The sequence below is a fragment of the Mycteria americana genome, chromosome 3 (genome assembly GCF_035582795.1).
Source record: "Mycteria americana isolate JAX WOST 10 ecotype Jacksonville Zoo and Gardens chromosome 3, USCA_MyAme_1.0, whole genome shotgun sequence".
Classification (NCBI taxonomy): Eukaryota; Metazoa; Chordata; class Aves; order Ciconiiformes; family Ciconiidae; genus Mycteria; species Mycteria americana.
The window spans coordinates 85,215,098-85,240,902 of NC_134367.1; the positions used below are offsets into that span (position 1 = coordinate 85,215,098).

Sequence of the window (25,805 nt, forward strand, 5' to 3'; positions counted from 1 at the left end):
AGCCTGGAGAAAAGGAGGCTGAGGGGAGACCTCATCGCTCTCTACAACTACCTGAAAGGAGGTTGTAGAGAGGTGGGGGTCGGTCTCTTCTCCCAGGTAACAAGTGATAGGACAAGAGGAAATGGCCTCAAGTTGCGCCAGGGGAGGTTTAGACTGGATATTAGGAAATTTTTCTTCACCGAGAGGGTTATCAAGCATTGGAACAGACTGCCCAGGGAAGTGGTTGAGTCGCCATCCCTGGAGGTATTTAAAGGACGTTTGGATGAGGTAGAGACATGGTGTAGTGATGGTTTTTGGCAGTGTTAGGTTTATGGTTGGACTCAATGATCTTAAAGGTCTTTTCCAACCTATATGATTCTGTGATTCTGTGATTCTGAGTTTAAAAATAGACCCAAACAACAAAAACCTGACTGAGCAAACCTTGCAGTGTTTAGAATTAGGCTTAGTTGGTGTTTCATACCTTTTCATTTTTTTCTTCAGAATGATCCAGGTCAGCAGAAAAAGTGCCCAATGCAACACGAAGCAGTGAATCAAACAGAGGCTTTGCCAAGTCAGTTTCTACCACTTTTGATTGAGCAAGCTGCTCTCTTATTTGAAGTAAGATATCATCCACACAGGTATTCTGTGTTTTGGGGGAGACAAACATTTTGATTCATGTTATTCTGTTTTGGCTAACAGAAAAGGTCTAGTACATTCATTTAAAAACTTCCCTTTCCACCTACAGTAATCTGATTTCTCAGCTAAAACCATCAGACTTCATCCAGTCTCTTGCAATAAGAAAGATTCATCCTGTTTGTCATGACAGAGATTTAGTTGGTTAAGCAATCTGCACACTGAAAAAAATCTGGCAACATGCTGTTTCCCAAACATTGCAAGTGAAAGCACTGTTTCAAAAATAAACATCTCTGAAAGTTTCAAGTACACAGTGCATTCAGATCACACCACAACATTACTAGAGAGGTTAACAAGACAGAGGGTGACATGTCCAAGTTCACAAAAATAGCACATGGCCCAGACAGAATTCCAGTTTACAGTTCTCTCCTGTACCTAACACCTTCTGCTTTTGTAACAAACTGCCAAGTAAAACTCAAGATAGCAATTAAAACATTAAAGCACAGCGAGGGTGTCTTCTGTGAATTAACAACTTCATGGAACACTGAATTAGTTCACCTCTACGTGAACTAATAAGGCTTAAGTAATAGTTTTCTCAGGTGTCCTTTCAGTACCTGTGCCCTCTAATATTCTTTTTTCTCAAGCGCCATGCTCTGCTCAGAACAGTCATCAGAAACACCACATGTGAGTCATTATGTAAAATGCTCATGTCTTGCCTACGCAGCTCTCCTTCAATTCCACCTCTGTCACACACATTCTCCACTGAATACCCTTTCCAAAAAAAAAAAAACCAACACCCAAGTTTCTCCCACCATTCAAATCCCATCAGCTCAGACAGCTGCTGGAGAATGTGGAACTGGACAAAAGGACTACACAGGAAAAAAACAGAAAAAGCAGGCCATAACTGACCAGAAAAAAAAACATACAGGCATAGTCAGCCAGCAATTCATAGTTGTCAACATCCACTATTGCCTTTGTAGTCAGAGGAAACCATCCCTTTCCTCTAGTCAGGACCATTTTATGCAGAAAAACAAAATCTTCATCTGCCAGGATCACAGTCTTCCCTGGGACTCAAGACACATTAACCCAGAAAACAGCATTTAATGTTGAGTTCAGCCCTTAGCCATGTTGACCATGCTGGCCCAAACCGTAACAGATACATGAAAAGTAAACCAGAAATACAGTTCAAAAAAGTGAGCAAAGTAAAAACCTCATCCAGCCTGGATCAATCTGCCATTCTGGAAGGCTCTCTCCCAGCCCCCAAGAAGCAGGCAATTGGCATGAACAGGAATTCAACCCAAAAGAGCAGAGGACAAAGATCACATTGCAAAACAAGCAAAGAGGTGCAGGGTCCTTACCAGCATCTTACTGAATACAAAAAGTGACAAGTTGACATGTGGGAAGATGCGTCCTCAGAAACAGCAACTGCCAGTTTGTTCATCCACCCACTCCCATTCTTTCATGCCTGCTGACCACTACCCCTGACTACTAAGCACATCATTTAGCTGTACGCTTTCAGTGCTACACAAAAAAATATGGTACCATAATAAGATCATAAGCTTTTTTTCACCTCTAAAAACTTTTGACTAAATTGCTGTTAAAATAATATTGTATGTAACAAATTGAGTAAAGTAAGCTAAAGGCAGTTGCACAGTACCTGGTGACACATCTCCACTTCCACCTTCTGCTGCATGGTGCTTGCACTGTGTAGACAGATTGTCAGCAGAGCTTCTAGAAGTCTGATACCTTGAAGCGCCCACTCAGTCTCTTCTCTTACAGAAGTCTTTATCCCTTCAAGATTGGCAACTGAAGTGTGTTCCCTACTCAAAGAGCTGTCACAGGAGACATACTCAGGCACCAGCTGTTCTGCACCAGCAAGACTGTCAGAAATATCGAGCTCCAATTGTGTCACCCCTCTGCTTTTAGCTAACTGAAGAGAGTCATCCTTGTTGAGAAGCTCACCACGAGGACTCCCATGTGAACTTCTGCTGCTTTCACTCAATACTCTCTCCCTCTTTTCTTGCTCCTTTTCCTTATTTTTTGCAAGTTTCTGAATTATCAGGATTAGTAATCTATGGCATGCTTCAAAGCCTCCAAGTCTATGGAACTGTCTCTGGAAAACTGAACTATACAAATATATGCAACGACACATGGACCAAATATCTGCAGCCCTGTGAATATGTTCCAGAGAGGGCAAAGTAAGGCTTTCCAGTGACAGATATGGTAATTTGTGGCCTAATGGCTCACTAGCTGTACTATCATATCCTGATGTATCTTCAGAGTCATTAGCTGAATCCAGATCACCATCTGCTTCTTTACTTACACATAAAAAAGCAACACAGAGGAATAGGTTTATTGTGTTGACATGAATGTCTTGGCTCACAAACTTTTTCTTTTTTGGGTAAGCCTCTTTCAAGCCAGCATAAAACTTGCTGAGGCTTTGAGGAACTTCTGAAACAGCATGCTGGCTACAAAGAGAAGCAGGCAAGTCAGACATAGACTCCTTTTGTTCGCTGTTCAGGCCTTCCGGTTCTGGCATCGCTTGGTCTTTCTGCTGATCACCAAGGCAGAGTATCAAAGTCTCTAACACTTTCAAAGAATGGCTTCTTAAAGTATCTAAGTAATTTAACTCAGTCATTTGATTCACTCCATTACAACTCAGAAACAAGTCTCTAATTACCCTGCAAGAGAAAGCATAAGAGTTATCTTATAAATCAGCCACAAATTCATGTAGTTCAGATGACACATCTTATCTAGAAATAGCCCTCTGTTCTACACACCCGAGTAACATGAAGGATTGATCATGTTTACAGTAATTGCTATAAATTACTGTAAATTAAAGAGAGGAGGAACTTGTTTGCAGTACTCTAGAATCCGAAGTAAGCATCATCCATCTGGTAGTAGAAAATTCAATTTTTTTGTAAGATATAATGTAGGAAATATTGATTAATCTCTAACACGTAGACCACAAAGATGTATGACATTCAAAACAAAGGTGTTTATTTATGATATTTGCTCTTTAGTGGTACTTCCTCCCCCTAACTTGGAGCTACTAAATATCTTTATTTCTCTCAGTTCTATAACTTCACCAGAAAGTAGATATTCCTTCTCAAATAAACTTGAAGTTTTAAAACATTTTACTAGCTATGCCTATTAGTTGCATGAACGATGTATTTCAGATAGAATTCAGGAATACCTTTCAAGCACAACTTTTTGTGCAATTGTTAGGCCAGGATGTCCAATGTTAAAAAAACCTTTCAGTATATTTGTTTCCAAATATATTTTTCCCTTCTTTCTGCTTCAAGTATTACATTGAGTTCATACAGAATTTGGGGTAAGGATCTGTAAGCTTCTTACTGTACTGTGTTTGCTTGTAGACATCCACCTTCCTTACCTTCCCATTCCTTCCCCCAGGGTCAGCTTTTACTGTAACTGAGTTACACACTCTAGAATCAAATGACTCATGTACTTGTATATTCCCATCTTTAAGCCAGTAGGAAATAGGATATCTTAAACTTTTTTTAACCTAAACTTTACTTCTCTTGCCTCTTTGCCACTAAGTGCACTTTCAAAAATTAATAACTTGATACAGTTTAACTTAGGATAAATGTTAAAATTGTATTAGACAATCCTTTACTTAAACTAGAATATTAGTCTATTCTTTGTAATTGTCTCAGATAACCCTACAAAATTCACTTCAGTCTATCAGGACTCCAACAGAAAAGATCAGAATCTTTCCTGGACAAAAGGACACATTCATCTTCTGAATAAACTTCCATATGTTGTATTAAACAACTATTTCATCAACTGAACAATAAATAGGAAAGTTTCTATTTCACACCTTGGAAGAATGTTTGTGGGTTGGGTTTTTTCTTTTTTTAAGAACTATGTTTAAGTGAACAGGATTTTGTTAATTAGGAAACAGTTATTTCAGGACAAGTAAACCTCTCAAGCCTTATTTTTGAAAGGTGGTTTCTATGAAGACCTTTCGAGAAGGAAAAGGGAAACAGATCAGAAAACTAAGTAGTTTAATTCCTACAGAAAAGTGACATGTCAATCGGTTCAACATTCCTGACTCACTTTAGCATGAGGAATGAAGAGGCAAAGAGCATATCACATTGGACAAAGATTTTATTTGTTTCTACACACTTTGGCTTGTTAAAGACCATAACTCATTGGTAGAACGCCCTCACTTTTTATGGTTTATGAATCTAGGATTAAATCTTATGGTATTCAAGCATTTATCTTGTTGCCACCCCTACAATATCCAAGTGCAGCCTACGGTTCAAATAAAACTTATGTTCTGATCAGTAACAAATATGCAAAGCTCTGTACATAATTAGCATGTTTTCCATTAATAAATAAAAAATCAACCAACCTGGATTTAAGCAACATAGGGAGTGTCTGCAAATAAATCTGAAGTACTTCAGAAGGCAAACACTGGCTATGGTAACTGCATGTGTGTTTATCAGCTGTAGTTAGTCCAAGTTGTTGAGCACGGCAAGCTAGCTCAACCCCTCTCTGAAGCACAGGATTATAAATACAGTTATATAGTTTCCATTGGACCACTGCATTTCCCTTTTGAATTAAGTGGCAAATATGGCTTGCAATCTGCATGCCACGTAGTTTGTCTTCTTCAAAAACAATGTCCTGATAAGCCTCCAATGCATCCCATCTCAACAACATATCTTCAGATCCACTGCTAGGCAGAATTCCCTGTACTCTGCAAGAGGAACTAGATGCAAGACCAGCATCACTAGAGTTGCCCTGCAAGGCATCTTCCAGCTGAGCAAGTTGATCACAGTCAACAGTACATATATTGCATGATGCCTGTATAATTTTTGGAGAAACTTCTGCTCCACCCAGCTGATCCAATATAAACTTGTTAAGGATGTTCAGTATGTGCTGTTGAAAGTTTTTTAATATTGGTAACTTGGAAGCACGAAGCAATGGGATGATCACAGACTTCGGATCCATACAACAACATATTCCTACATTATGTACACCCGAGAGAATTTGAACACAAGTACTGCTCAAAGAAACTTGTTGCAACAAGTGCAAACACTGGTGTGCACAAACAGCAATGCAACAGCATCTGTCAGGATAATGAACTTCTCCATCAGCAGTTTCAAAGGGGTTTTTGGAAGCTTGGTTTTTAAAAGCAGATACAGAGAGCCCAGAGAGATCTCTGTGGTGATGCATGAAGTGGGAGTACTCACATCGTCTGTGCCGCTTTCTTGTACACAGTGATTGGTGGAGCTGCTCTGATTTCACTTTTTTGACAGTGCTGATTATTTTCATGATGCTGTTGATCAGGGCTTTCAGATGCTCTGAGGCTTCCCCAGTTACTCCCTCATTCTTCATACACAGCCATTCCATTTGAAGCACTGTTACTTCAAACAGCTTAAATCCCTGATGCTGTATGAACTCATGAACCAGATCTATAGCTTGGCTAAAGTAGAACGGATTGGAGGCTGCACTTTGTAGGCAGCAGATCAAAATCTGCAAGACCCCTTCTATAACCTCGGGTAGAAGCAAGGCTCTGTGATGATATCTAGAAAATATGAAGTCACCCTGAACCGGCTGCTGTAGTGTTTTCTTGTATCCTGGAGCAAAAGGATCAGGTTGCTTTTCCAAGCAAATTCTGATTTTTAATGCTGCTTTAAGTAAGTCTGTTAAATTTCTTCGTAAATTGTCAGGCATTGTTTCTGTATTGCTAATGTCTAAAGACATAAGATGCAGCACTGTTCGAAAGAGCATCCTTTGGATCAGAGCCACAGGTTCTTCTGTCCACCCTGCAGAAACTATTTCATTTTCTGTGTTACTACTTACATTGCAACAGTCTCCAAATCCTGACAAGAACTCAGTCAAGGTGGGCACCACACTAGCTGAAAGAGCAGAACTGTGATTCAAAGTAATATCAAATTTGCACACTTTCTCTAGGAGTGACAATAAGACATGGCATAAATCAAAAGGAGAGTTATCCATGTTGCTCTCAGCAATTCCTGCAGCTGGCTCATTCAAAATCTCTGGGTTTAGCTCATGTGCTGGAATAATTTGGCTGGAATTTTCTAGATTAGGGGCACCAGGATTAGAATCTGGTACCACCTCCGCAGGTAGGCAATCACTTCTACCTACAAGGTAACTGTCCCTAACTGGGTAAGTTAAAAAAGGCTGCAGTAACTGGGAGCGTCTGTGTTTCATTATTACAGTAGTCTTGTCATCAGAATTGCCTTCTGAATCCGAAGTGGACAGCTGAGATCTTCTTGCATCTCGCACGGAATAACGATGGGTGGTTTTGCGCAGACGTCCACTTTTTCGAGATCGAGGATTTAATTTTACAGAAGTCTGAAGAGATGAACGAGTGCTTCCACCTAAGCCTAGTTTTTCCTGAGTAGATTTCACAGAACTTAAATTGTTCTCTTTGGTCAGACGTATGTCTACGGTAAAGGGTATATTAAAATCTGTTGAAACAAAGATAACAAAGGAACATTAAAGAAACATTCAGGAACATTATAATATGTAAAGCATTTTTCCAAATTTTATAGTTTAATACTTCCAGCTTAAAAATATGAAATAAATTCATATGTTAATAGGTGATTGTTTTGCATATACCTATGTCGGACATTTTCAATATAAAAAAGTCAGCAACAATTCATGTTTAGAAACCACACTGGCTATTTTCAAAGCCTAGACAAGTTAGTTCATTTTCTAACTAGGGTTAGACAAAAATGTGCTAGAGCGTTTCCTAAGACTTTTTTGTAGGCATAGCTATTCCATTCTCTTAAGAAAAGATATTATCAAGGTACATGAAAGGAATTTTTGGTAAGCAAAGGGAAGAAAGCTTAGTCTGAAAGTCTTTTGGCCTGTTACAGATAGGATATAAAGGAACAATATAGCCACAAGCCTCTAGTTATGTTCAATTTAAATCTGGATAAGTTAGAGATACTAATACAGCAGAAGTAAAATATTAATCAGCAGGATACCAACTCTGAGATCTCCTCTATTACTTAGCTATGGAAGCAGTTTTAGCCAGTTACTCAAGCAATATTTACTCTGTGTATACCATTTGATATATTCAAAGTCTCACTATAAGCATTGCCAAATAGCCCTATCCCACAACAAGCACAGAAAAACTCTAAGGGGAAGAAAAAAGGTATTTTTCAACTTGACAACCCATTGTCACTTTTTACAACTCAGCTGCTATAGGAACTGGGTGCGTTAACTCACAGGTCTCTTAGAATGCATGAAGAAATTTTTAGCATACTAGCGGTAATAGAAAAAATACATTTCTCTACTTAGAAACAGTGCAGATCTTCAACAGAACTCAGTCTTTACTTCAGCACTAATTGTTCCAAACAAAAAGCAGAAATAAAAGTAGTGGATTTTAAATTAGTCAGGGACAAGAGGGAGATGGAAAAGAATAATGTTTAGGGTGCTGAATATTCCCATAAAAGCCAAGCCAAGACAAAAAAACCCACAAACTTTCAAGTATGCAGTATAAAATAGCGAATATAAAATTTAAATCTGATTCAATGGGCAAGAAGATTTTGAAGAATAAAATGCAAGTACCACCAGTTAATTTGTATTGGTAAATTCAGATCATAAACTGTTGAAAAAGCAGGCAGAGAAAAAAGTCTCTATGTTCTTAGACAAAAATCCATCGTCATTTTTAAGTAGTGACAGAACTGTATCTGGTTGCTTTGGCTAGTAAAATACCTAGCATAAAGCAACTGCAAGTATCCACCAGTAAGTTTAGTATTTAGAAAAATGGGATAGTCAACAGTAACAGCTCCCCCCCCCTCAAACCCCAAAAGCCCACAGAATAGATACAATCATTAATCAGACTGAAAGAAAACATGCTTCCATGTGCAAGCATGACTGTGCCTTGCTGTTTCATAAAGTCATAGTTGTGATGCTTAAGGAAGCAACATCACCTGCTTTGGAGGCAGGAAATTAACCAGGAGTACTTTATCAAACAAAGGATATTTCCTGCACAGAAAGAAAAAAGCTGCCTAATACAGGTGGATTTATTCCAGTCCAAGAAAGAGAGTTCTTAGTGCACAACTGGATACACGTTTACTGCATCAGTACTATGAGAGGGAAATTTGCAGGAGCAAAAACTGTACATTACGCAGAGTGCAAAACCAGAACATCTTAAAACCTATTTACACAACAGCATTTTAAAGTAACCCTGGAAAAGTCACTAAGCTCTCATAACAAAAATGTTTCTTTAATTCAATCATGCTTACAGGAGCATGAAAGAATGATGCAACTGAGCAAGCAGGAAAGTTTATTATATAATGAGTGCTATGAAACTGGCACTTTAAATACTCCAAGTCTACAAACATTAACAAAAGCCTTCAATTTCCAGGAGTTTAAAATAGCAAAAAACATTGGGAGAGCTTCAGGTGAGAATCTTTAGGAACTCTCTCAGACAGACAGGTACCTTCATTTGTTTCATCCTCTTTGTTTTATCCTCTAATAGGGAAAAGAATGCATCAGACAAATGCAAGAGACCAAAACAAAAACCAAACTGCTGCCATTTCCTGGTTCAGATTTTGCACAGACTTTATGTTGTATCAACCCTTTCACTTCTTTAATTCACTTTAAACTGACTCTTTGGCAGTTGAACCCTTATGATCCGATTCCTCAATTAGCACATCAGTTTGACACATATTTTTTAAGGAACGCAGCTTGGTTCTGTTCATAATCACCCAGTATTATTCTATTTTTCAGGGCCTGTCTCCCTCACAGCCTTGCACTTCTTTCATACTCTGTTGTCCACTGTTTGGTTTCAAGCTTATCCTCTACTTCCCATTTCTTCAATTTCAGAAGAAAAAGTCTGTCTCATTCTGTCTGTATCACTTTTGTTTTTAAAAAGAATCAGTATGTTTTCCCCTTCTGCTCATAATGAAACACTTCACATTAGCAAAAATATCATATACTCTTTCAAATCTCTTTTCCAGCCAAATCACCTGAAAAGAAGAAGAGATCTCACTACCACCAACTTCAGCTACACAGTAATGCGAGCACTGCCTTTCACACTGACCAAGAGCCTTTACCTTCTCTGTACAATTTCAATCTTCCTTGTATGCTGACAGAACATTGGTATTTGAGTTTAAATTCTCTGCAGAATCCACATCCTCATTCTATGTTAAGAGGATATGTATTACAATGAACTACTACTCTAGTCAGGAGTCCTAGGCTCTTGTAGTAATACACAAACCACTTCTTTTAGGTCCTTAATACTGTAAGTGGTAAAACATACCTATTGCTTTTTCTTCTTGGACAGGGATTTTCCACACCAATGGCAGAAGTGACAGGAGGAGTGTCAGAAGTTCTTCCCGACATGTCAGCTCCTATGTTAGAAACAAAATAGAAACAAAAGGTTTTGTACCTTAAAAAAAAAAAAAAAAAAGGTTGACCTTCCTTATCTTAAAGCTATTCAACATTCAGTTCCCTATGCTCTTCTCCTGTTTTATACACTGAAAAAAATGACCTAACCGCAGAGAGTGCTATAATCATTAACTAGAGCCAATCAGAAAGCATCTAAGATATTTATTACACCTCTGCAATTGTTTCTATACAAAGCTCTCCTAATCCCTCTTGTTGAAGGAATTCCTCACCCAAAGAACAAAACCAGAAAATTCAAAAGCAAATAACTTGTTGATTTAAACAAAGCCAACATGAGGCCCAAGACAAGTCTGAAACTTCTGTAGTTCCAAAAATGTAACTTTGAAGAACTTTATCGGAAACTTTCTACTTTCTCCAAAATGACACCTTTAAGCAAATGAAAAAAGCTTACATTTATCAAGTGATGTTATTGACTCACAACGGAAAGGTGAAGTTTCATGGGACGAAAGAGGGAAGGTTACTCTTAATTTAAAAAAACAGAATAATCACTAAAAAACCCTCACTCCTACTGGGATTCTAAGACTTACACACTAAGAATTTCAATGCAGAGAGGAACGGTAGAAGGCACAGAATTCAAACACAATTCCTTTACTGGGTACTATGCAGCACTATCAGAATGGTTTCAGTCCTAAAGAACAAAAATTTTCAAACACGAAAAGCTGACTTGAGCATTTTGGCAGTTAACATCATTCAGGGATATGCAGCTGAAGCAACATCATTCTCCAAAAATTCAAGGTAGCAATGAAATTAAAATGTATGGAGATAAGCAACTTAAGTAGTTATATACATAATATATACAGTTTTTTATATATATATATATATATAGTTATAGAGCTACATATAAAAGAAGTTAATATTTGTCTGATAAGACTATCAATTTAAATGAAAGTTAAAACACCTAAAACTATTGATACAATACAATTAGACCTGAAAACTAAGCTTTTTCAAAGTAATTTTCCCCACTCTCTTCTGCTACTAAAGGTATTCTCAGCAAGACAAATTAATTAGGAATGGGAATGAGCAATACAACATTCAAAGCACAGTAATAAGACTGGAAAAAGCAAAATATCAACTTTTCAAATTTCAGTGGTATACTTTCAGAATTTCACATTCCTCATTAATCAAGTTCCTCTTCCCCCCGCCTTCTTAAAAAACATATTTCCTCAGAAAATATTTGCTGAATTGCTGATGTTGCATGAAGAATGCCACAAGCTTTTATCCCCTTCTACTTCAGAAGTGGGTTTTTACTGGAGGGGAAGCACTCCATTTTCTTCTTACATGAAAGCCAGCTGTTTTTCCAGCAGCTCTAGTCCTGAAGCCTCTATTAACAGCAACTATGCAGAACTCGAGTGACACCTAAAAAAACCCGTGGCTCTAGAAGTGGTAAGGATTCTTCTTAGCAATTATATATAATTGCAGTCTTGTGGATTTACTGTTTAGCCAGTGCACCTACTGGAATCCAGAACCAAGCCAGCAGACCTGACTGGCATCTTAGCACAAGTCACCTCATGAAGGAAAAGCAAACCTCCAAGATGATTTTGACCAGCATTAACAGCTGAACTCACTTAAGACAAGGGCTGGATAAACTCAACCAGGACTCACTTGGTTCATTATTTTTAAACACTGGGATCTGCAGTTTCAAAGCACAAAGACTTAATGCACATATCTCATCCTACCCATTGCTTAGCATATATCCAACAGTGTTGAAGAGGAAGGAGAAGAGAAAGAAGAAGGAAATGGACATCTGCAGCTACAGGGATGCGTGCCAGACTTTTTATATTAAAAAATAGTATAACTGATCACCTCTTTTGAGCTGAAGTTACAAAGTATTTACTATTATATTCAAGAGCAAGTTACTTAAAGAGCAAAAAATATATCTCACGGCCCACAGACAAAATAAAAAGGTGTATATTTTAATTTTATTTTATTGCCTTAAACCAGGAGGACCTTCTCAAATTAAAAGCTGTCAATTTGTACTGCAGGTTCAGTAAACACTCATTTCTCTTGAAAATTCTAACCTATTGCCTCTTTCCACCCAGCTACTGTACTTGAGCTTCACACATGCCTTTAGTCAAAAGTTTAGCAACCATCAATATCAGCTGGCAAACAGGTATGATTAGCTAGTTTTTCTTTTTCTGTTCTTGCTGAAGGACAGAATACAACTGCAACATATCCTTTTGAACTTCTAGTCTTCACAATTACCCCATACACTCTACCATAAAAAGGCAAGAAAACCAGCACCCAGAAGAACATGAGCCAGACAAATCCACACAGTCAAAGCTCAATACAAAAATTATAACCAGGTAAGAAAAATTACTACCTGATCAATAGTGGAGTTCAGTGTGGTAAGCAAAATAAACCCACGGCCTTGAACCAAATATTGTCCCAGTGCTGCCATATGAGTTTCTTCTTCTTCATCTTCCTTGGCCTCTGCCCTCTGTACCACTGCATTGCAGAGTCTGTTGACATCCGTCAAGAATTCCCGTGCCAGTGAGTTACTGGCACTGCTCATGTCTGAGCTAAGTAGAGGAAAGTACAGAAATTAAATCCATCAGAAAATACATTCTTTATGCAAAAAGGACTGGGGGAAGAGAGGAGCACTTCTTCCCTGTATCCCACCCCCCCAAAGGATGGAGTGTCTGTAGAACTGAGGAATCAATATACCAATGTAGGGTGGAAGGGAACAGGAAGGATGAGCTTAGAGAATTTCATTATTTCAGTGAAACTTTAGCTAACAGCCCACGACCCCAAACATTTTATAAATCGATCAGGTAAAAACCCATGACACACTGCATAAATGAAAGCTAATGACTTTGTTTCAGCTTTTCTTTGTAACCTAGATGTGAGCTTCAACCTTTGTTTGCTTCTAAAAGGTATTTGACCTGAAACATAAAGGGAAAACAGGCAGCTCTTACTCAGCATTGTATAGAAAACATGTTCTTTAATAGTTTATTTGAACACATTATCTTCTACCATGTTATGTATTCCAACAGTATGCAGATTGTTTCAAGGGGAAAAAAGAAAAAATTAATGAGTTAAGATAAATATGGAAGTTTCAGAAATACAATGTTTTAGATTTACCAGCTCTCACGGTGTTTTCCTTCAAGCAAGACTGAGTGGGTGGCAGGCACTACTATAGTATACTTAATTCAAAATACAATTCTACTGCACATGTTCAGGAGAAAATACCAAAAGCATTGGTACTGATTCCCAAACTGATTAATTTTACTTTAGATAATGCACACAAGACTCTCATACATTTTGTCTGTTCACTCTATCTTATAAAAACACTTTTGTTTTCTCTTATGCCACACCATTCTTTGGTTGGTCAGCACTAGTACATGTTGAAACGTTTAAAACAACATTAAATCAAACAAGACAAGAAATGCAAGACTCAGCTGTAGAAAACTCAAGAGGATCACTGAGAAAGGCAAAACAAAACCAAGAATCAGTGATGGCAGCTATAGAAACAAGAACATTTAATCCACATAAAACCCACTTAATGAATACTATGGCATATTTAACTCCATTTATTTCTGTATAAACAGCTGAAGTAAAAAATCTTCAAAAGTCAAATATTTTCATCATGTTCAAGCATAGCACATGCAAAAAGAGAGCCAAATATATTTAAATGTTATATTGAAAGTTAACAGGTGGGTTAATACTGCTTGATCAAGAGACATCTACATGCAATTAATTAGGTAAAAAACCAAGACATTGTAAGAAAGAGCAAGTTTGTTAGCACTAATGGTACAGAAAGCTCCTTTTAGTGACAAGACTGGATACTTATAATGACATTCACTATAGAAGTAACAGGAAAGTTCTTACCAGAATTACTTTGCCAGCTTAACACATTTATCTTCTATCTGGAAGAAAAAGCAAATTATTCTGGAAATATCACCCTTGGTTCACCTGTTTTTAAAAAAGAGAAAAATGCATGATGGTTAATATGCAATTTATTTGTTTTTGAAACTGATTTTATGATAGCTATTTGAAATTTATGAAGAGTCCTTGAGGGTTTTTTTGAGCTTGAAAGCTCTAGTTTTCACTTTTAGCTTACGATTGTGCTGTAACTGAAATCCTATTACAGAGAAAATAATTGGTGCATATAAGGTAAGTGAACATAATAAAGCTCATTAGTTTTGAAAATGTAAAATGAGCTAGGTATGCAAGTTTAAACATTTCCCCCTAGAAACAGTATGAATTTTTAGTGATCGCTACCTGCATACGTAATACTTGAAGCACTTGCAGCTCTAGGTACAAGTGATGGATAGTATGAGAAACTGAATTGTGCAGCCAGGTGCTGATATAAACGCATTTTAAACCTGTCCTTCTATTTTATCCTGACAGATAACTATTCTTTATTACATTAAGCACTGGGGAAGATGTAGTTAATAAAATTGGAAAGGAACATTATTGTATCTGCTCTATACAGTCCACTAAACCAATTTAAGAGTTACTTCTTCTCTCCTACCCCTTTAACCCCCATCCACACCTAACAGAGGATCAGAACAGGATCAGAACAATGCATTTTTTTTTTCCTAAGGGGAATACTTTAAACTATCCTTGGTTTAGCTCTAATTAGTCATGAAGAAAAGACTAAGACAGTGATAGGGAGAAGCAACCTCCCAATTTGCTCCAGAATAGCCAGAAATAGCAAGACAGTTACCCCTAGTACATGCTTCAGGAAAAAGTCAAAACAAAACACCACATATACCAGTCCTGTCTGTGAGCTCTGCACAAAGGGCAAAAAGATTCTGTAACAACTGAAGGAAAATGATTGCTATAGGGAGTATGCATTCATAAAGCCTCAACATCCCATATTCCTTGCTGTAAGCTAAACTGTCAAAGGGTTTATTAATTTTTCATTTTAAAACTTCAAGTTTCTAGTTATCACGCTTCCCCTCACATCTTTAAAGTGTATTCAATCTAAGAAAAGGAAAAAACTATTTTAATCCCTCCTGAAATACTCTTATTTACTTAACCAAGATTGAAGAGCTCCTTAAATATGCTTTAAATCCTAATGTATGATTTCATCTGACTGGCTGAATACTTTCTCTGCTGTTTGCTAGAAGAGACACCAATAACTGCAGAGGCAATGTTTATTTCTGCAACCTCTCAGCATTTTTTGCTACCATTTTTGAATCTTGAACAAGTGCTAATTACTTAGCTGTTCAATGGGAACAGGACTCCTTACCAGTCTTCCTTATAGTTAACTCCAGTTTTTTAAACTACTGTTAGAATATTTGTGTTTGGTGCCATTGAGTACATTTTAACTGAGTCTAGTTTCTAACAAAGCCCTAAAATTCTCAGAAGTTACACCCCCAGCACATCAGGCATACACAGAGATGAACTGTCCAAACCCACGTTTACTGAAGCATCCGCAAATTGGGGTGCTCCAGTTGCAAGCTAGTCTAAGTGTTAAAACCTCATTCTCTAGACATGGTAACGAGCCAAAATGCATTTGCTATCAATGGGAATGAGAAGGGTAGTAACCAAGAAAAGCCTCAAAAACATTCAAATACAAAGGTCTCTAAGCAAGTGCTCAGAAAACATTTATTATATCCACAATTAATCAATTGTGGGGGAAAAGAGATGGGGATACAAAAAGAGAAAAAGGCTAAATTCATTATTTTAGTATTCTCAGGGGGCAAGTACATAAAAACTTCAACTTTAAACTTAAAATTGTGATGAGCATGAACATTACATGAAAGACCTCCTCAAGGAAGGAAACACTGTAGGTTTCCCAGGCAAGCTCCTAATAATTGGCCCCCCTTTGAGTGCTTGGGAACAACACATTTCATCCACAGCCTGACAGAAAACCAATTTATCCATACAGCTAACATTCACAATTCATTGCAAGTGAATAGCTTAAGCAGCTTGTGGTTTTGCTGTTGTACCAGACTATTAGAAGATGTAAAAATATGCTGTCCATCATGTTTTAGTGTCCTTCCATCTGAAACATCAGTCTCCAGGTTTCCTGCATTGCTTGTACTGTTACATGGATTTAACATATATTGCCATATTCTAGCAAAAGGGTGACTTCTCAACATCAGTGGCAAAATAAAGTACTATTTTGTTGATGCTAATGCAAAAAGACATCAAGCATGTCTTCTTCATGCAAGAATTTAATATATAATTGGTAAGGAATTATAGATGCTCTCATTCTACAGTGCAGAAAAAAATTGTAAAGAGACACCATGCTGGATAATGAAGCACTTCTTTTAGAAGGACTTGTTCCAACAAGTGCTAGCTACTTCTCAGTTGTACCTATTTCTTCTTCTGCAATTAAGTTCTGAAACAGACTGACAGCACAAACATGTCTTTGGAAACAGTTTCAGATATAACCTCATTATTCATCTTGAAGCTAGAGACAAAGAACAATACAAGGAGAACTGAGAAATAAAGAAGCTTCCAAAAAAGCTGCATATGCACAGACAACCTTCTTCCCTTTTGTATTTGTTTCCTGATGAGTGATTTGAGCACTTAAAGTACATTGCTTTTCAAAGAACTCAGTGAACAACTTGCCCTGCTGATGCTGTAACATAGCAAACACTCTGCAGAGGTGGTTTTTTTGGGTTTGTTATGTTTTTAAAAAGAACAAATCCATCCCCACTCTAAGGTTTCAGCTTGCTTGTCACCTTCTTTCTGTTGCAGATTGTGGTATGCTGATACTACACCCTACGCAGTATAGCATTTCATCTTACTCCAAGAAAGTACGCCAGCCAATTTGTTTTAAGTAGGAACTACTCTACTGCAGAATTTTTCTTTTGTTTAAAAAGTGACACAACTTTAACTGCTGTGGTGGCCAGTAATACGGAAGCAGATGCTACACAAAACACCTGTACTGAGGTAGAGTGCCTTCACCTCTCTTTAGACTTCAGAGAGGTCACGTTAACTAGGGAAAAACCTCAAAACCTAAAACACCACACATGGAAGTAAGCCATAAGAGAGCAGAAAGAAACATACCAGAATCTCAGTTCACCACTGTGTGTACAGTCCCAATGGGACAATTACAGTTTTGGAATACACAATGTGTCAGGGCTTCACATAGCTAGCCCTGAAAAAAGTTATCGCATTCTTAAATTCCATTTCATTCTCTAGAAGAATATGATCATATTTCATAAAAGCTACCTCTACTAGATAGTATGTATTTCTAAAAGGAAAAAATCCACAAGCTTTTTTTTTTTTTTTAAAAGATCACTTAACCATGAATGATCTGACATTCACATACAATCTGCCCTCTTCATGCCCATCTTTATCATCCTCATAATTCAACCCGTATCATGTCTGCCCTCTGGCCCCCTTCTGCACCAGCTCTCGAGGGACTTACTTTCTATTTGCTCTTGTGGTATAAATCCATTTCCTGCACTTGAAACTTGTATTTTCTCTGAACTTCTTTCCATTTTTATGAAGTTGCTCATCAGCTGTATAGTTGCTCATCAGCTGTATAAAAGTATAGGAATGCCTTGTACTTACTTCAGTGGACTTTAAGGCTTTAAAAGAAAATATCAAAATCGTTCTTTAAATAATTTAAAGGATGGAACTTAAAAATAAGACCAATTTAGCAGTCTTCAAGACTGAATCATGAATATACTCACTTTACATACTGCTAATGATTAGGTGGTACTATCTCTAACATCAGCGCAACTTGGGGAATGAAGAGAATGCAACAGAAGCTTAGGGTCAAAGCTAGTACTCTGCATATGAGAGTGAACCAGGCCTTTTACTTGGTTATGTTTTCAGCAATGCATGGCCCAGAAAGGCCTGGAATGTCCAGTAATACAATAAAAAGTAGTAATTACTAAATTACTACAGCAGCATTGTAGTAAAATACAGTACTAAGCCAAATTAAGTCAAAATCCCATAATACTAACTTAAATTATTACTTTCAGTAACTATTGTCCAACAAGACAATACAAGCAAGAGTAAAGGAGAGGCAGAAAGTTTGGTGGTTGTCTCCAGTTCACACAAGAGCCCAAATTAGTGCTCTAATAAACCTACCTCCCCATAGCCTTTTTTTTTTTAAAAAAAAGGGGGGTTTTAATGTTAATTTTATAGTACTAGCAAAAAAAGGAACTACTTAAATCACCTCTATTTGTTGTGAAGCAGATGTCAATAAATTCTTCAAATTGCTCATTAGTAAATAGTTATATCTGTCTAAAATGAATACGCCACTAAGTGCTGTTCATACAGCTGCATAGTCAGGCTTGACTGCCCAAGTAAAACGAAGTGATAATGTACCTAAGAAGGTATTCATGGCACATATGAGCCACCTGCAAGCCTTAATTTCCTGTAGCTCACTATGTTATCTTCAATAAAAGCTGTCTTCTATACCAGGTTATATGAGTATCTTACTGCACAAAAGGAGTGATAGCCAGTCTCATCAGAAAAATAAACTTACAAGCAGCTGGTTTACAGATCATGCGAAGAGGAGTAGAGAACCTATAGCTACATGAAGTTAATTTATTTACCTTCCCTAGTCTTTTGTTTCAGGTAAGAGACAAACACTGACCAGGCATGGCATGACGTGGCTGCAAGTCCTTTTGAGTACAGAGTACAATGAAGTTGCATTTTTAGTAGGTATTAAAATTAACACTTTGAAAAAAGTGTGGTTTCTATAAGCCATTGTACAATCCAGTTATTTCTGGCCTCCAGTTCAAAACTTGTAGCCCTTTTACCCATTCTCTAGAATAAAGTATATGGGAATATGAGTCACCACTAGCCAATAAATGCTACACTTACTTTACACAGTATTCATTCCATTTAGCAGATACTTGTCCCAGCCTCACTGCACATACTTAACATTTATGCTCTGGAGAACATGCTTGTGACCTCTTCAATGATTTTAACACTAATATGATTATATCAACAGTGATTTTAATCAGATTTACTTTGGGGTTAAACTTTCAATTTAAGCTCAAGCTTCTGTTAGCAGAGGACAACAGACATAATGACAAGCACCAGCACGTTATTAACACTACAACACTCCATAATAGGCTTTTGCAATTGTAGCACAGATTGCCCGGTTTAGTAGCAGACACCAAATTCACTGTCTTCTGTCTGAAGAAATTTGTTAACAATAAAACTAAGGGAATACTACAATTAATTCCTCTGTGCAAACTGGAGAAGGAAAAGAAAGTAGAGCATGAGAGAGTGCAATAGAGAAATATGTATCTAGCATGGCCTGGAACAAAACTGGAACATATCCTACAGTGCTGCCTTGAGGTCTGTACTTGGTGGTGAAATGCAAGTAAAGCCTCAAACTAATGTGCCATCAAAATCAGCATTCTTCCTTTTCTGTCCTTTTGATATCATTCAAAACTTTAAACAGGCTAGAAACAAGTGCCCAGCTGACATTGCCAAAATAGGTTACAGCAGGAACAACACACAAGCCTTTAAGGAAACAGGGACTTGCAATTCAAGCAGAGCATCAACGGAAAGCTTGAGATGCTCTGATGCCTTGTTTTACCAATGCAAGGCAATCAGCCAAAAGTGTAGCTTACAAAAGGCAGTGAACATTTGCTAACCATCCAACAACTCTGATATTCAAAAACATGAGCAAACAAGAGCAAAAACAAGACACTTCAAGTTTGGTTCATTCTCAAAACAGACATACCAGACAACACTCCAACTCTGCAGAAGACTTCCTAATTACTCTATTTCCAACCACTTTCTGCTCTGTCCTTTGATATTATTTATTAACTATTTGGGTTACAGAAGCAGACAATCTATTAAAACATACTAAGGCAGTGTTGCTCCAGCCATTAGGTTTGCACATGAAAAGCAAGCTCTTAACATACAGAATTTATCATAAGACTGCAGGTAGGTGTCAATTTTCTTGGCACAGTTCTACTTCTGACAAAGTCCTTGACTTCATCAAGGAATTCCATAACTAGCTTTTAGTCCTCTGTGTAATCCACTAGATCAATATTATTTCCAGACAAGTTATTCAGAGTATCTCTCCCCAGAATAAAGAAAAAAAGTGAAAAATAAAAATACTTAGCAGTTTTGGATAAATAATACATGCATGTCCTTTTAACTAACCAGGGGACAGTGTGTTAAGTTCACAAGATGGTAAACAAGTATTATTTTAATGAACACTGAAAAGTATGTTGAGACCTTCAGAGCAATGGTGTTGCTGTATATACAAGTGTGTTTATGTATGTATAATCTTACTAATGCCACTTTTATGTAAAATCGAAAGTATATTTAACTCCCATCTCACCTACATGGGATGTTTGTCTTGCAATACCTAAAGTCTGAGTCCTGCTTTTACAAGTAGCTTAAGCCTCCTGTAAATATGTCATCTACTTATGTTCTGCCGCCTAAGTATTAAAACAAAATTTAACCCACGAAGCTCAGTGTTTATACAAACTGAGAAAATTTCTACCTCTAAGTGGATGTGAAAGCATTATCCCTTACACTGAAAAAAAAACAGAATTTTAAGGAATTGTATTATCTGTGCTTTCTGAAAAAATAATCCTTAAAGAAATAAAAATACTCATTTTCATATTGTGTGTGGTCAGGAAACGCTGTGACATGGATGGCTAAACTAGCCATTCCTGTTGTAGAATGGGAATGCCAAGGAAAAAAGCACACATGATCAGGAAAATGCTATGCTAGATTTGGCCAAATTAAAGAAACAGGCACTTTCCAAAATACCTATCAGATATAGCCTAACAAGTCATCAAACATACCCAAGGCTACAGGCATCTAGAGATACATAAAGTGGCATTACATGTACAGGCAGGTCAACTTCTCAGAAACAGTTTCAGAGACATCATTCTTCTGATTGAGACCCAGACCTGTGGGCACCACACGGAATGCGAGGTAAGTGAAGAAAAAGAAACCAAATCCTTCCTTACCCCCAAATTATCATTTGCCATGTATTTTCAGGCCTCAGTGTTTTTGACAGTTAAAAATGAAGGACAGCAGTAATTTCTTTGGGCATAAAGATTGTTCCAGACGACACTTACCAAACTTGGCTAATGTATTTTTTCAAAGGTAACTTAAAATGTATTTGCTAGAGTTTAATCTGGTTCCTGTGATATCTTCTGACCCATAAGTGTTTAAGTCTGCTCTCCCCAACATGACTACTTCTAGAATCTCACTTTTCTCTAGCATAATTATTGGTAGCAACAGCTCTGAACAAATGATAGAAGCACAACTCAGAGAGGTATAACAGATTAACATATATACAATATCCTTGTTTACATACAACCAAAAAATCCCATTTACCAACAATTCAGTCTTCCTATTCAACAGTTTCCAAAGTGTGATCTTAGGACATTACTTCCATTAAGTGAACTCTGATTTACATCCCTAGTGCTTCTACTGTATACTGTCATTTCATTATTCTGTGTATCTGACAGAGATGTCAGTCCCTTAAATGGAAAACCTACTGATGGCCCTGATGTGCATAAGATTGTCCTGCAAGGCCAATGGAAACTATCAACTCAAACCAGCAAGCTTCTAATTTATTACCTGCCACTGACTATAAAAAGACAGTAACTAGTAGCAGCACACAGGTGACTGGAAACCAAGGCAAGAACAACTTTAAGACATAGTAAACTGCATTAAAAAGGTTTGACCAAACAGGGAGTACCAAAACTAGAAGAGCAAACTTGGCAAGAAAAGAGCAAGTGATGCAGGACCTGAGCGCCCCAAAAGGAAGCCAGCTCACATGCAAACTAACTGCAGACTTTTCCACATACAAGCAATGCGGCAGAGATCTACAAATAAGTTGAGCATACACAGCTTGTATGATGTTTTAGAGGTCTGCAATTCCAAAGGTTAAAACCATAACCATTATGATTGTAATGAATATTCTACTTCTGACACCCATCATGATGAAGCTACTGGCAAAACTTAGGATTTCAGCAACAGCCCTAGCCTACCAGGGCCTCACAATTCAGGCAGAGAATCACGGGAAAGTCTGTACTAGAGCATGGTAGAGGCCAAACTATATATTAGTCAGCCAAATATATATTAGTCAAACCTAGCAAGCTTTAGAGATTGAGAGGGCTAACATTCCTGTCTTATCTTTGTTCCTCCTGTGGTGTGAGTGAGGACAACTAACTCTCATCTGCAATGTAATACCTTCTGGAACATGGACAACAGCTTTCCATGTCCTACATGAAATCCCTAGCATAATTCTGTACAGCAACTTTACTTAATTGGTCTACTTTGTCAGAAAAGTCATTTTTAAGAATGTCTTAAGCTCAATTCAGTGACTGTTGATGCAGCTTTTGATGCATCATAAGCTACTGAAACATGCACAGCAGTGAAACAAACAGCATTTAATCAACATGTAACTTAAACTACAACTTCTTGTCCTACTCGATTGTGAAGTATTCACATCATGATTTATTCTCCATCATTTTAAAGTCTACTTGCAAAAAACTAATTTGTATTACCTGTTTGACTCATGACAGCACTTGCACAAGTAGAGTTTACATTGCTGTAATTTCAGGATGCTTAAAACGTGAATTTGTTAAACTTAACACATATAGCACCAGCAAACCCTATTCATGCTTAATATTTACTTCTTGGAAAGTACTGTTACTTTGGGGACTAGAATTAAATGCCAACTGTCTACTCATACAACACACTATCAAAAACTTGGACTACATATACCCCCATGTAAGAAAGGAGAAGGGAAAATCTGTTGGCAGAAAAAGAGCATGTTTTAATATTTTAATTTTGTGTTGTCCTAGATTGTCCACATATAAATACCTACTTGACATATCTGAACCTTATTTGGAAAAAATATTAGATTAAGATTTTTAGGAGTCTTTAGTGCAAAGTTTTAAGAAGTGTTCACTGTAATAATGACCAATGCAAGCTGTCGTAATGGAACAGAGCAATGCAATACCAACTGTGTGCTAAGAAGAAGGCAGCAGAGATTAAGTGATCAATGCTAGGAAAGTTCTTCTTGCTAAAATTCAGCAGGTTATCAAGTTCTGCCTTGAGCTATGAAGATCTGTATCCCCTTTACAAATTAGCAGATTATCAACAATTTCCTCCTTTTGAGTCTGGATGAAATGTCATAGAGACAGAGTTAATGGCAAAGAATCCCACAGGTTAACTGCATATTACACAAGTGCTTTGGGACAGCTTCTCAACTTAACATGGGATTTTATTCAGGCAAACAATGTGAAATGCCTGTGAGTGCATTCTTGTTGAGCCTGAAATCAAGTTAAAAGATGAGAGATGATTCATCTACAAGATAAAAAGTACAGCACTAATGAAAGACAGGCTCTCAAATAACCACCTACACTCAAGTAATGCATTAACCCTGTACATATGCTATACTCAAGTTTATGCTTAGCTTGTGGTCTTATACTATCCAAAGTCAGTAACTACAATATAGTTGTTAGCCACATTGAACCCATTCCAGTTCATTCAAAATTTGCATATGTCAGATCAGTGCATGCAGGCACAGAGAATAAACATTCCTTAGAATAGGCATAGGGAAAACTGAGGGCCCTCAAAGATAATCATTGCAACATTAACTGTGTTAGAAACAAATATGCTTGCTATCATGGAAACTGGCTAAAATGCACTGAAGAATACCAGGCTGTTACAAATACCATGAAAATGCTAGAGACAAGCTTTGTTAGCAGAGTTGAAGACAAGGATCTGTTCCAGATCTTACCTAAGTGCCAGAGGACAACATCTGTAAGAAACACATGGTACTAGAAAAAATAATTGACAAATACTCCACCACAAGACAGAATCTATGTAGAAAATAAGCTATGAAAAACCAGTAAGTTCTTCCAAAAGAAAACTGAAGGATGAAGATCTGTAAAATATTCAGCAGTGAAAAGGCTGAAACGGCCCAACTCCCAAGTGAGCCTTGTTCTGAACACTACTCAGAGTGCTAACAAGTTCTTCCCCAAATTAAACTATGTAGAGGTAATACTCCTAAATATCTTCTTCCAAGCTTTAGTTTTGATACTACCAAGACAGACTACAAAGCAAGCCTTGACAGACATGGTTGCACAGTAATGACTAATGACTAACTCTAAAGATCAAGACTAACCTCCACAGACTCTGTAGAGTGAAAGGAAAGCAGCAGTCTACTACAGAAGGTAAGTCAAAAGTTCAGGGCCTCTCCAGTAGCAAGCCTACACAGACCAGCCCTGCAAGACCAGGCAGACTTTGTGAATACCCTCTTACATTTATCTGCAGTATGGCAGATAGTATGGTCTCCGGTACAACTGGGAAAAAAATACTGCAGTTGTGACCACACTACAAGTATGCAGACCACATTGCATCTACCTGAAGATTATTTTAAATAACAAATGTACCACTCAAATTGTGATCTGGAGGACCATACAAATCTTTTTGTAATTTATAAGATTATACATTTTGATTGCACCAGTACTCAGAGATAGAAGAGGCAAAAAAAGTTGAGCAGTATCTTGAGGCACTCTTGCTGAAGGGATATGAATGAGTAAAGGCTATTCCTGAAACTGAATGCTTAGTAGTTAGAGGATTAAAACTAGAAAGTAAAGTGCTTAAGATAAATTTTGGCATTGTGTCTAAAGTACCCACTAAACACCATTAAATAAGAGGGGAAGGTCAATGATCAGAGTTTAAAAAAAAAAAAAGAGGTCATTAATGGGCAGAAGCCTAATTCTGCTTCTGGGATTTTAAAACTGGTCAGTGAAGTCCATATTTTCTATTAGCAATCAGAGGCAGGCAAGACAGAAGGTAGCAATTCTGAAGGTGGTATTAAAAAAAATCATTTACCTAAATATCTGAGAGTTTCATACACTGTTATTCCTGTGAAGCTCAGTCTGCCATCTTCTTTACAAAGTGCAAACAGCTTTGGTTGCTCTAGGGAAACAGACCCTGTACTTCTCCCAGGCTTTACAGCAGAGGTATTTGTTCCAGCTGTGCTGACCCCTCTTGCACCAAACTGGCCCCAAAAGAACCAGTCAACAATCAAGAGAACTACAGGCAAAATGACTCACATAACATCTCACTTCAGGTAGCTTTTCTCCAGTGGGGATGCAAATAAGGAACAGCTAGGATTTTTATTTTATTCTTGAAGTTTAAACAGCACTCAAAATTAGTCAAGCAGTATAGACTCCAACAGAGAAACTATAATTGATAATTATACTTAATTTCACATAATAGTGACTAAGAGTATGAAGTTTCCCAGTATACCTATTACTAGATAGACAAATATTTAAGAAAATCCTGAACCACTGGAGAAAACCCTAAATCCATCTACAATGCAAACAATAGACAAACTTTATGTTTAAGAAGTCCCCAAGCTATAGATATCTATCACACATGCACACACAAACAAGATTTTACACTGCTGAGAGATAGCTGGGGAGATGAATGAAGTGTGCCAGATGAAGGCTACATACATAGCCAAGTAGTATTTTCAGTAACCGAACATCGTATGATAATTTTTTCTGCAAATGCTAAGGATTTAGCAGGACTCCAATAATCAAATTGACTTTGCAACTGAAGTAATTTAGGCTTCTAAAAATAGTTCTAGATTAATTAGGAGTACCTTCTGGAGTTGAAAAGACCCCACACAGCATTTCATCTATATATCCAGACACAAAGGAAATTCTGCTTTCCTTTGATGTTTTGTTAATTGAAATATACAAATCAAGAATGAAACTACACACTCTTCAGTGACTCAAACCTCCCCTTATAATTGAAAGATGCAAGTAATACAAAGATAAACACATACCTCAGGTAGCACACAAGGTTTTACAGTTTGGGGCTTTTGTTTTGTTTTCTCT

At 37.4% G+C, this 25,805-nt stretch overlaps 1 protein-coding gene across 6 annotated transcripts in view; it reads right to left on the reverse strand.

Annotated features, from left to right (window-relative positions):
- Positions 1 to 25,805, reverse strand: part of LYST (lysosomal trafficking regulator) — a 90,515-nt gene that overhangs the window by 58,963 nt on the left and 5,747 nt on the right. For 5 of the 6 annotated variants that reach the window (XM_075495942.1, XM_075495944.1, XM_075495940.1 and 2 more), the window contains exons 2-7: positions 13,858 to 13,941; positions 12,350 to 12,548; positions 9,884 to 9,974; positions 4,991 to 7,076; positions 2,270 to 3,293; positions 461 to 622 (exon numbers count right to left, since the gene is read on the reverse strand). In XM_075495942.1, coding sequence (XP_075352057.1) covers positions 461 to 622; positions 2,270 to 3,293; positions 4,991 to 7,076; positions 9,884 to 9,974; positions 12,350 to 12,541 — 3,555 coding nt within the window. In that variant the 5' untranslated portion in view covers positions 12,542 to 12,548; positions 13,858 to 13,941. The remainder of the gene's footprint in view (positions 1 to 460; positions 623 to 2,269; positions 3,294 to 4,990; positions 7,077 to 9,883; positions 9,975 to 12,349; positions 12,549 to 13,857; positions 13,942 to 25,805) is intronic. The other variant, XM_075495943.1, reaches the window with a different exon arrangement.